The sequence below is a fragment of the Panthera uncia genome (genome assembly GCF_023721935.1).
Source record: "Panthera uncia isolate 11264 chromosome D3 unlocalized genomic scaffold, Puncia_PCG_1.0 HiC_scaffold_8, whole genome shotgun sequence".
In the NCBI taxonomy this organism is placed as follows: Eukaryota; Metazoa; Chordata; class Mammalia; order Carnivora; family Felidae; genus Panthera; species Panthera uncia.
In genome coordinates, this window is record NW_026057586.1 from 7,688,248 (window position 1) to 7,701,179 (window position 12,932).

General features: G+C 40.3%; 1 protein-coding gene across 2 annotated transcripts in view; it reads right to left on the reverse strand.

The window, feature by feature from the left end:
- The window catches only part of SOCS6 (suppressor of cytokine signaling 6), a 28,896-nt gene extending 18,484 nt beyond the window's left edge, over window positions 1-10,412 (reverse strand). The window contains exon 1 of one of the 2 annotated variants that reach the window (XR_007455291.1): window positions 6,506-10,412. Coding sequence is in view for 1 of the 2 variants with exons in the window: in XM_049619627.1 (XP_049475584.1) it covers window positions 6,386-7,993 (1,608 nt within the window). In the remaining variant the exon portion in view is untranslated. Of the gene's footprint in view, window positions 1-2,172 lie in introns of those variants that run through there. The other variant, XM_049619627.1, reaches the window with a different exon arrangement.
- Between the last annotated feature and the right edge of the window lie 2,520 nt (window positions 10,413-12,932).

Genomic DNA, 12,932 nt, shown 5'->3' on the forward strand with positions numbered 1-12,932 from the left:
AAAATGACAGGAAGTTTAAGAGAACTGGCTGGGCATGGCTGTGGGAAATGAGAAGGAAGGGGTGGATTCTTTTGTGTGCCATAAAGCATAAAACTGACTCCTGGTACAACAGGGCACAATAACGTCTCAGGCAGTGTGATCAAATACATTACCAAAAGCCCAGAGAGAACATTTTTCCTTATGTACCAAACACGTGGAGAAGGCTTCCCAAGAGTTACAATTCAACTCCTCCAAATCGTGTTCCTATATTAGCTTATGAGGCAGGGTTTGGGGGGGGGGGTTGAGAGAGAGAGAGAGAGTGTTAGTGGGGGAGAGGGGCAGAGCTGTAGAGGGAGAGACAGAATCCCAAGCAGCCTCCACACTGAGCGTGGGCTCAATCCCACGACCTTGGGATCCTGACCTGAGCCAAAATCCAAGAGTCAGACGCTCAACCAACTGAACCACAGAAGCGCCCCTAGGCAGTTTTCTTTCCAGTGAACTTTTCCAAGGCCATGCAAGGGAAAGCCATGTTCTCTTCCTCAGGATTAAAAGATGAAGCCCATAAGATACACTGAGTCAGGCCCCATAAACGGTTACCCGCCAGTGCCCAGACAGAACATCTTGTTTAAGCTACAGAGTAGTTGCCTGAAGAAGACCACAGTAGGTAATTCATTTGCTTGTGCTGAAGTTCTTTCCCATGACAATCCGAAATAAACATTCTAAATAATAGGAAACCCCAAGTAGAGGAAGTGTATCATATTGCATGACAGCATGGATCTTGGAACCAAACTGCATGAACTTGTAACCTGGTTCTGTCACTATCTTGTGACCTTGTGAAGTTCACCTTTGTGTCTTTTTTTATGATGCTAAGGTGCCTGCCTTGCATAGGGCTGTTTTGAGGATGTAAAATATATGTTAAGTGTTAGCAGTAGATATGGCAGCACAATTTATGTTTGTTATGATTCTTAAGGGGCGGGTGATATAAAACGCAGCTCTCGAGTTTCATCTGCTGATTCCAGAAGAACCCATGTAGTGTAGTCTTCTGTGTTAAAAGATACACATCTACCGGCTTTCTAGGCAATTGTTACACCCCACAGCCACTACTGGGATGGTAATTCTCTGGGCCAAATGATGCTCACCACTTGCCAGCCACCGGAAAACAAGAATGCCAAGGACTACAGCGAGGAGAGAGAAATGCGCCGTGGCGAAGGAATTAGGTGAACAGGTGGCTTCAGAACGAGTTCTCAGTGGAGGGAATCAGAGATGCCAGCTCTTAAAATTGTTAGGGGCAAGGCAGGGCCAAAGAGCAGATTATTTACACAAAGCAACAGAAGTTCTCTTTAGTAAGATTCTACTAAAATGAGAACACTTTATAAATTCACTAGTGACCCAGGCTGGTGTAATGGAGTCCTAAGTGTCTGTTAGACTCACAGACCCAAGTTAGAGACCAGAAAAAGGCAGCCTTATATATAGATCTGCACTTCCTAGAACTTTCTTAGTGTGGGGAAAACCATGTCTCATGATCAAAAAGTCTCCCTTTTAAGATTTACCATTATTTGCAAGCCAGTTGCCAAGCACAGGATCTGATGGTCCAAAGTGACTCCTACATAAGGCACTTGGCCCTGTTTGTAAACCCTCTGGAAACAACCCCTGCTCTGGCCAACCTCTTTGGCTTGTACAACCTATGGGAGGGCTTTGCCAAGAGGACCCTCTCACTCCTCAGAGAAGGTGGCAAAGTTGCCTGGTAGGAAGTAGGGAATATGCAGTTTAAGACAAAAAGTGTAACCCCAGGAATCTGGCTGCAAAGTCCAGTGTTCAGAAATGCATATTTTCAGACCCCACCACTACTGGGTTCTCTGCCAGCATCAGGCCTGGCCTTACAGGGGGCCATGGACTCTGGGGAGAAGGCTTTGGGGTAGGGAGAGTGGGAACAGAGAAGCTGATGTGAAACATCCATTAGGCAAGACAAGTCACGTAAAAGACAAGAAAACAAGAGTCAAAAAATTTTTAAGAGGTTTCAGAAGGTTAAGGTACTCTCAGAACCAGTAACTGGAAAAAGTTACAAGTATTAAAGAAAATTTGATAGCCTGCTTCTATTTTTATGAAATATTATCAATAGGGACATTTAAAAAAATGTCACGATCCAAACATTTCATCATCCAGTACAAACTTCTAGTGAAGTCTTATTACTGTGCTAATGTTAAGTAGTCTGTTTAGGAGAGGTTTTGTTATGGTTTGTCAGTTCACTCCAGCCTTTATGTTAAAGGCTTTAGGATATTAGCAACATTTGCTGATTCTAAATTCATTTCCTATCTCCTGTGAGCAACACTATTTTACTTTTTCCTGGCTTTTTTTTTCTGCCCTTTTTTTTTTTTTTAACTAAATTTGCTGGTCCCTACCCTCCAGTCTCTGCAAGTTTATGAGACATCCAGAAACTATCTAGTTAACCTGATTTAATTAAAATCAGATTCTGTAATCCAGATATTAAATATAAATAAACTACAAGGCAGGTCTTGTGAACGAAATTTTTATTTACACACTGTATCTAGAAGCAGATACATAAATCCTTATACAATTAATTTCCAAAAATGTGCAAGAAATTACTATAATTTGTTTACAAACCAAAACACATATTAAAATCAATGGACTTTGGATAATTCATTCTGTGGTGTTCTCAGTACAAATGGTACACACCTGACTTGAAACATACAGAAAAAGTGTAAAGTACAGCAATCTGGATTGCAAGTATTAATTTCATGGCACTCCCAACGACTATAAAATGTCTTTAAACCCAACATGTATACTTATTACAAAATTCTATAAGAATTTTTCATCATCTCTGGATGTAGAGTTTGGATCACTTGTCAGAAACAGCAACTACACATTCACGATGTTATGACTAATTAATAAAAAGAACGTTTATTAAAAAAAAACCCTTCCTAATAGGATTTTTAAAAGTATTAAAAGAAATCAAATTTGTGATTACTAGCGTACCAATACTTTATTTTGGAATTTTAAAGTTTTTTATGGAACTGGCAACTGTTTCTTATTAGAGTTTTCAACAAAACTGTCTTGCTGGTAGTGTGATTTCATTTTCAAATTAAGACTTCGCATTCGATGAACAGCCATTAAGATTTAATATATACTATTTTGAATCACTCATGTAGGTTATCTCTCGTATATAATGTGAAATGTCCATGATTAAAATTGGCGTTTCTGAAAGCATTAAGATATTTAGACCCAGCACTAGCAGGGACACTGCATAGAACCTATTTAAGATTTTAGTAATTTTTATCCTGTTTCGGTAATACTGGCTCAGAAATTATAAGGTATACTTTGTGTTTATTTCCTAATACGCCGACGATTTAGCCTTCTGGCACACAATTTTCTTCAATAGCAAGATGGTTGCCCTTGTAACTCGTTTCCTTAAAAACTATTTTTAGTTCTATGATCATTTCCTGTGATATATTTTTGACCTTCTAGATTTTCAGATTATTGCACCAAGTAGAAAGAGAAGATTTCCTTAGAAAGAGAAAGAGGGAGATATTTTTCAAGTACTTTCTATGCTTTTTTATTATTTATAAAAATGCACAAAAGTGTCCTAGGAAGCCTAGAATTATCTTCTGGCCTCCGTTGTATTTTGTGGTGAAATCTTCAAGAAAACAACTCTGATTCATTTACTATGGCAAAAGGATACGGCTTTCCTGTTTTCTCTTTCTTGCCTTGAGTTCATATCTTTAAATGTCACTTACAGGTTGTGTCCATGTCATCTAAGCTGCCACTCAGGGTAATCCAGAAGTTTACACAAATGGTTTCTAGACCAAACTACAGGATGGAGATTTCCCTCTTTTCTCCCTTCCATTTTTAAGCAGACTATTTTAGTATCCTATAAAGCCGATCTTTCACATTATCTTGTGCTGCCTATGCCAAATGGCTCTCTCTACACAAAAGCAGAAAATACTGCAATACTCCTTTGTTTGTAAATAATTTCTTGACAAATACTTTTATTTTTCTCGATACACTGTCAGACCCTAGAAATTTCAAATTGGATTAGAATGGGGCATTTTAAAGTATTTTATGTTATGAATATACAAAAAGCACATAAAAAACTGGCTTTCTGAATTAGAACGGCATCTAGACTTGCCCTTCATAAAACACAAAATATGATTTTAAAAACCATTAGATGAAAATCAAAATAATCTTGAAACTAAATAGCTAAATCTTGAACACATGGTATCATGAGGAACACGTGGGGAACAGGCTATGTCCACACAAGAAGACGGGGTTCAGGGCAGTCCAAAGACCTCTGTGCACCATGGTCTCACAAAGAGTACATGTAAATGCTTCTAGAAACATGGAGAAGCCATTTCAACATTTATTATTAATACACAGTGACTCTGTGACAATACCTGCCATCTAATATAGATGCACAGGGACTTTTAACTCACCCTAGATATATTTTAAATTGTTTAAAAATAAATAGTTTTGCAAAAAAATAGTTTTAAATGTCTTGCATTAATTTGATAAGTTTACAACTCTGTAATAGTTCTTAATCCAAATAGCTTATAGTGAACACTTAAATTATATTATTACAGTATACTCCATCTTATTAGGTGAAAACATCAGAAAATTCAAGAGGAGCCTTTATGACAAGGTACAATCAACATTCCACCAAAATTAAGTACCTTTTCCCCTTTATGTCAAAATACCATAACACGATATCATTGTGCCTTTTCTTGGTATTTCTCAGTTCTGACCCTAAAAAACAGAGAGGAAAAAAAAAAACAAAAAACAAACAAAAAAACAGGGATACTGAATGACAAAGCCATTAGGGTTGACCTAAGACCTTTACTCTTGTTTTTAATTGACGGGTAAGAGACAGGAAAACTGAGTGACAAAGGAAGAAATGTCTTAAATTGTATGTTTCATCTGAGATGGAAACATTTTCTACATGGGGTACTTCCAAAATACTCACTAAAGAATAGTGCAGCGAATAAACACTGAATGTCAAAAATAACAAAAGTACTGGGGACAACCCCACCCCCCACCCCCCAATCCAAGTGACTAAATTAGAGATACAATACCTAACGATGCCTGCCAATTTACTTAAGACTCAGCTAGATTTAAAACAACAAAAAACCAAAAAACAATAAATTAGTTTTAAACAGCGGTATATGGCAGGTGACAAGACTTCCATATACCTGATATGGTTTTAATACTCTTCTTACATGATGCTCCACAGTTTCCACAATTTTTCAACTAAAGTCATCGGGTTTTTTTGGTTTTTGGTGGGGAGAAGGAAGAAGGGTCAAACCTAGCATATCTTAATAGTGACTACATAAAAGAATAAAAATCCAACTCTAAAACAATGTTTTCTATTCAAATCAATTTAAAACTTTATATAAACTTAAATGATGCAAGAGAACCCACTCTTTCTATGAAAATCGGTTCTACGTCAAGTTCACCCAAAGAAAATGTTGGCTAAGCGAAAGAAATCACAGAAAAAACACTTTACCGAAGGAAAGTATAATTAATACACAAAAAAATTATCATCACAGGAAACTATGATCATCTAGTAATTTCTTCAGTAATAGTTCTAGTCCCACAGATCTTTTCACGTTATGCCAATTTGTACCAGAGCTTAATGACAGAAAAGGCAACGCTTTCTTACGTTGGTGTTATATACTTCTTGATGATTTTTTAATGTAAGGCCATTTATTAAAGTAGACAAACCACAAGATGAAAATGAAGGCAACAGAAAAATTCCACTTTCCACAACCAAAACACAGCACAACCTCAGAAACAATTTAGAGTAGGTGTTGTAAAAGATATGCTGCGGGTCTACATTCTAACACCCAAGATGATGTCCAATCATAATTCTAAATAAATCTTTCTAAAGTAGGAGAGTAAAAATCATTTTCAGTGTACGTGTAAATTCTGTGTTTTATCACACGGGTATGTTTATTCAACACTATCTTTGAAAATGGGCCATTTAAAGAGACATAACAATACTCATTCTGTAAGTTTCATTCAACTTTACTTAGGGTTGAATACACATGAAATGTGCTTTTAATGCATAAAAATCACAGTGGATAGCAGCAAAGGACTTGGGGGGGGGGGTGGTTAAGGAGAATCTGATAATTCACATTGTGATTATTCTGCACATTGATGAAAGATAATTCACACTTCCGAAACCTCGAGACTTCCCTTTTTAAAGAACCAAAATAAACCCAAGACACCTTGCTGACACTTCCCCACCCCGAACTAAACAAATTGATTACTTTTACACATAAAACTGAAATAGTATGGCAGCAAAAGATTTCGATAGCAATGAAAGTTTGTAAACTGTATTTCAATCTCTTTTTCTTATTCCCAAAGTGCAAGATGCGGGGGTTCTCATAATCTTTCAGTAGTGCTTCTCCTGTAAGTAATCCTTCATTTTGTTTGGCAAAGGCAGTTTCTGAATTAAGTCTATTCTGGTATACTGACGTATAACAAAACGACACAGGTACTGCAAAGAACGCACCTGCATGAACCGTGACACTGGATTGGTCAGTCTGACCGGGTAAGTTGCAGATCCGGGCAACCGAGACCTTGAATAACAAAAAGCTCCGTTTTCAGAGTCCCTGATTGAATGCTCGATCAGATCAACTATAGACGTATGTCCTTCCACATCCGGCTGTTCATAAAAGCTAAATCTACCGTTTGAGTGTTCAATTCTCGTGTGAAGTGTTTTGCCATGGGAGCGAAAGCTCAAGCTTAAAAGGTAACGGTCATCAGAACTATCCCGAACGAGAAAAGAACCATCCGGCACGTTTGCTAGCTTCCCTTCTGCCTCCCAGCGTGTGATCGGTCCCCAGTACCATCCTTGTTTCGCCAGTTTTTTCAGCTCCTCCGTAAGGCTCGTCACAACCATGGGACCACTACTCTGCACCGAGTCGTAAACTCTTGCAACCCCAGGGGCAGAGTTAGGATCAAAATTCAAATGACAGCGCATGCTTTCCGCCACGTGGGCATCTGTGCCGGTGAGCCCACCGAAGTTCCTTTGGATCTGATTGGTCTGCATTGGAGGTAGCAACGGTGAGAGTGGGGGGGCATCGTCGTGACTCGCTCTCGGGCTCTGCAACATGACTCCCGTGGTGCCAATCAACAAGCCGTTCACCGCCGGATCCACAAAGATCTCTGGGGCCACCACTAGGTCCTGGTCTACCTGATTCTCGTCTTCGGCGAAGGAGCTCCCTCCCACTTGCGGAGGGACCGCAGAGACTTCCATGGGAGAAGAGCTGTCCAGACAATAGCTACGCGACCCTTCCAGAGGGTACATCCCCTCGTCTAAAGGCACAGTATACTGAATGTAGTCCTGAGGCATAAGTCCGATAACTACAGGCACATGTTCATCAAGGTGAAGATGCAAGTCTCCGTTGTGAGACTCTGAACTCTTGAGTGAACTACTCTGCTCCTGGCACGCCGTCTCCGACTGGAGGTCGTGAAAATCCTTCCGAACCCCGTTCAGGGCTGGGCTCGGGCTGGAAGAGTGAACCAAGGCTTTGACCCTCACCTCCATCTTGATGCACGTCTCCTCCGAGTTCGTGGGTCGCAGAGGCCACGGCGTAGGGCTGTAGTGATGGTTGCGGAGCGAAGTGGACCTGATGGGCCTCTGGGCTCTCACGTCTTTGAAGACCAGGGGCGCCGAGGAGGAGGAGAAGGTGTCCTCGTCAGCCGAGCTCCCGGAGGGCGCGCCGCCCTTGCCTTTCTGCTTCTGTTTCACAGACAGCCGTCGTTTTAACGTACCCATCAGGCTTTCGCTCTTGGATCGACTCTTCCCACCCTTTTCATCTTCGCTGTGGAGATCGCAGCTGGCCATGTCTTTACCGTAGCAGCTACCAAACAAGGAGTCATCTTTCCCGAAATCACTGGCCAGTGACGGTTGCTGCACTACCATGAAATCCGTTTCTTCTTTACTTTTATTCAAGTTGAAAGATTTTCGGAAGGTTTTAAGACTAATTTTCTTCATTATGACTAGTTACCTAATCCGAGGGGATCAATTTCTCTCCGGAATATTATCCTCAAACATCTGGAGAGGCTGCAATGCTGCATCTATGTACTTTTCCAGCTTCATATACCCTTTGGAGCCATTTTCTAAAAAATAAAAAATAAAATTAAAAAAAAGTCACATTAAAAAAAAAAAAATCTTTCCACAGAAGTTTTACTTTACTGTTTCAATCCTTTCGCCTCCACACGAGGACACGTGAGTCCCCTGCTCACGGCCCCTGCCAAGCCTGTCAGGATGCTGCGAGGGCAAACCCTAACTTTCCTCTTCTCCTTCCGCACCCGGCTTCCGGACAGGAGTCCGCGCTCCGGCCTTCGCCGACACCGCCCCCGCGACACCCACTCTCAGCCTCGAACCGCAGGGATCGGCACTCCCCGGCCTGCACCCGGCCCCAGGCCGCAACACGGCGACACGCGCTCGGTGGAGACGCCCAGTCCCACCGGCGGGAGAACGAGTCGGCCTGACCCCTCCACAATCTACACACGCTTTCAAATACGGAGGCATCTGTAAAATTACGTAAAAGAATCCCATGATCTGTGATGATCTGGAAAAAGTCTAGAAATGCCCCTTTAGAACACACCTTTGCGTTTCCTGAGACTAAGGCCCCTTCCCATTCGTGTTCCCAGCGCCTCGCACAGAGGAGAGACGCCCAACGCTCGCAGCCGGGACGACCCGTGAAAACTAGGTATGTGTAGGTGTGGATCTATTCTGAAGATTATGAAGCACATTTCCCGAGTTAGGATTTCTTCCTCTCTCTTTTTTTTTTTTTTTTTTTTTTTTTTTTTTTTTTTTTTTTTTTTTTTGGTAATTTCGCCTGGCAAGTTTTTATACCTCTGTATCCAGGAATACATTTTCTAAACTATCTTGTACATCATTCCATCACTGAAAAGATAGGATTTCAATTCTGTGAAGGCTTTCTGACTGTCGTTTTACAGGGAAAAGTTTGCCCCAGAAGTAATATTAACAGTAATAACTGCTTTGCAAAGACATTCTGTTGAAACTACGCACAATGCTTTATATTTATTTCCTCTATGTCCGTGCTCTGCAGTTTCTGCAAGCATCAAAGTATAATGCCATCACAAGATGATTAGCTGGACTTGAGCAAAATGCTGATAAAACGAACAGCAAGATTCCAACTCCCCAACCACTAGTTTACCACCACTCTGTTTCCTGCCAAAGGACTACAGGCTCCAAGCTTGACGACATTCATGACTTCACTGTGCAGTTACTAAGCCCCTGTTACAAACCCAGCACTGTATGGTCATATGCAGATTAATAAATCAGTTCTGGCCTCATAACCCGGTGGCAGAGAGACATCTATGAATGGATAAATTATAATACAAATCTATTAGTAACATACTGACGATAATATGGTGGGAACGGAGGGGAGACGTATCTTTAAATGTTTACTTCAGGGACAGATAGGATTTGGTTACTGTGCACACAGAATCGGCAGGAAATTATTTTTAATAAAAACCACTGAGATCAGACAACCTATCAGGGGATCAGCAATATCATCTCCATAAAGGAAAAAGCAATTTTAAAAAGTCGTACTGTCACGTACTATGTTTTTGAGCAAGTTGTAGGAAACAAAATGCATGTAAGTACTTGGAGCACCAGTTACTTTTAAACATCATATTAAGCTGTGGATTAGATGAACTCGTTATCCAAGTACCATTACTTTCTACCTAATATCTAAGTCATTAACATGTAATATATAAGTTATTCACATTTTTAATTTGTTTGACAAAAACATGGCCATTTCATAAATGTGAAGTGGAGAATATAAGGACACTATTCTTTAGCTGGTAAGTCACTCCTTTGGAGTTGACGAAGTAGACGAAGTATAGGTTTTGTAGCCAAAGCCAGATTCCAATATCTAATCTCTTTTGACAGGAATAACAGTCCCCACACTTGACTGTGACAGGTACATCTGAAAAGGTAAAACCGCCATGTAGTGGAATTTAGATATTTTGGTGATAGATGACTAGGATGAATTACAACCTGCCATGAGAAAGAGGCCAACGTGAAATGCAAGCGAAGTAAAATAAGCTGTTCACTTGGGAATAACAGTATGTGTACAATTATGTCGAAATTTTAAAACGTCACCAAGTATAAAAAAAGATCAACAGAAAGGAGACAATATCCCACTCACCACAGAAATAAATAAATAGTAAATAAAAGTGAACCAGGTGGCTTTTGGCAAAAATCAGCGTAACGTGTTTGTATGACGTGAGCCCAAATCATGGGCCTCGCGGATGACCAAGTCCTGGACCCTGACCACGGAACCCCACACCTTGACCACGGAACCCCACAGCCCAACAGACTACGTGGCTACTCCCAAAGTTGACAACCAGTGACTTAATATAACTTACCACGCTTAGCATTTACATACTAACTTCACATCAACTAGCCTTTCTACAGAAATATTTTAGGAAGGCCAAAAAAAGTGTCTTCATGAAAATCTGTACATTGCATGTTCACACTCCTTCATCAGAGTATGAAGTTTTAAAAATGCCTGAGAATCAGTTTTAAATTCTGTTGCAACTAAATACCATTCCAGAATAACATAAAATAATTTTGTCATATTACATACGTGTGCACCATGGAAATATTTGCAGAAATCTTTGCAAACAGAAAAACTGTCACACACAGAAGCAGGCCCGTGCATGTATGGAAACTTGATGCACGAGAGAAGGCAAACCAGTGGCAAAGGACACAATTTAGTCCACGGTGCTAAGATAACTGGCTATGCATCCGGAAAAATGAGAAAACTGGAGTCCATATCTCACACCATCAATGAAAATAAACTGCCAGTAAATTAAAAATCTAATAGTGAAAATCTGTTTAGTTAGAATAAAATATAAAATATCTTTAAGCCTTTGAGATAGGAATAAAATTTCTTAAGCAAGGCACGAAAAGAATAAAACTTCAAAAGATACCACAAAGGGATGGAGAACTGTCAAATTTTTTGTGAAGCTAAGGAAAACAGAGGACAACCCAAGTATACCAAAAGTCCCATTAACTTCTCTTAATCAGAGAGAACTTTTAAGTACAATTCTCGATAATATTTGAAATTGCATTTATTTGTCTTAACAGGCTGAAATGGTGACCTGAAGACTAATAAAGCCGCCTGTGTTAGTGATAATTTTCCGGCTCATTAGCGACGAATCCAATTTTGTTCATACAAAGGACCGGTCATCAATTCACACAGAGATTAAGAAAGCTTAATTACCAATAGCTATAAAATATAAAACTAAAGGATGCAAATACAAGACAAAACAAACCTGTTCAGCCCCAGTAAGAGTGATGTTTGCAGTGATTATTGAAAATCAGCAAATTCTTGATGATCTACATCAATGGATCAACAACCAGAATGACTTCTAATGATCTGTCTTGAATGTCACCCCGTCTCTCAAACCCAAGCAGGTCAATCAACCTGACCACAGAGGGTCAGGAACAACTTTCTAGGAATGGTGTAAACTGTTAGTTCAGTTTCAATCTTAATTATGAAGGCTTTTGTTTTCCTGCTTCTGTGCCTGTTTATGGTTACTCCCTCCTCCTGCTAAATGCTCTTTTCTGTCGTCCACCTTTCAGAGAATTCCTTAGAAGAATATATCTCTTCCTGAAATCTACTCTGATCACCCAGCTGGAGGAGAGTTCTCTCCCCCTTCTCTGAACTCCAAATACTCCGTATGCTCTTACTTAATAGTAGGTCACACAGCGCCCTAGAATTGCTTGTGTTCTGTTCACATCGTATCTCCCCAGACTGTAATCCTTGAAGAGAGAGGATTACAGAAAGAAATGAGAAATGTCTTACTCATTTTTTTTATTCCTAACTAGGAGGTACCATTACATATTTAATATATACTGCTTAAATTCTTTGATACCAAATAAATATTCCTTCACTATCAAGTAAATGATAGGAATGATGGGACAGGAAAACTACAGCACGCAAAACTGGCTAAATCTCTTAACAAAATGGAGCAATCTAACATCTATAAGAAGCCCTTATTACAAGTGATCCAGGACCGGCAATTCCATCTAAAAAGGCCACATGGAAAAACACCTGCCTGTGAGTCAACATGCTCTACCATACAGAATCTATTCCCGTACTTTCACACGGTATGCATTCAGATATGCAAAGGCTATCGAAATTCTACCAAATCAATACCAGTAAAGAGAAAGAAGTAAATACAGTAAATACTCCCCCCCATGACTCAGTTCCACATAGTTATTCTTTTTTTTAATTTTTTTTAATGTTTATTTATTCTTTGAGAGAGAGAGACAGAGTGGAGGGAGGGAGGGAGGGAGGGAGGGAGACAGAGAGAGAGAGAGAGAGAGAGAGAGAGAGAGAGAGAATCTAAAGCAGGATCTAGGCTCTGACCTGTCAGCACAGAGCCCAACGTGGGGCTTGAACTCATGAACCGTGAGATCATGACCTGAGCTGAAGTCAGACCCTCAACTGACTGAACCACCCAGGCACCCCTAGTTATACAAGTATTTTAAAAATAAAGTTTTTTTGATCTTGAAAAGTTGAAGATGAGTGAAAAGTACAGAACCCATGGCATTATCTACATATGGATTATCGTATCATCGGGAAATCGAAGTTGTACTAAGCATCTGAATCTTACAGCAGGTACTACGGACTGTCCTTCCTGTTGTAAGCTATTTTTCATAAAGCTCTGTATGGGCCTTTCCACACTCCATGTGTAAGCTACTCTACTGCATCTGGGGCGCCTGGGTGGCTCAGTCGGTAGAACGTCCTAAATCCTGACTTAGGCTCAGGTCATGATCCCAGGGTTCTGGGATTGAGCCCTGTGTCTGCCTACACGCTGAGCATGGAGCCTGCTTAAGATTCTCCCTCCCCCTGTCTCTTGCCCCATGAAAGCGCACACGCACG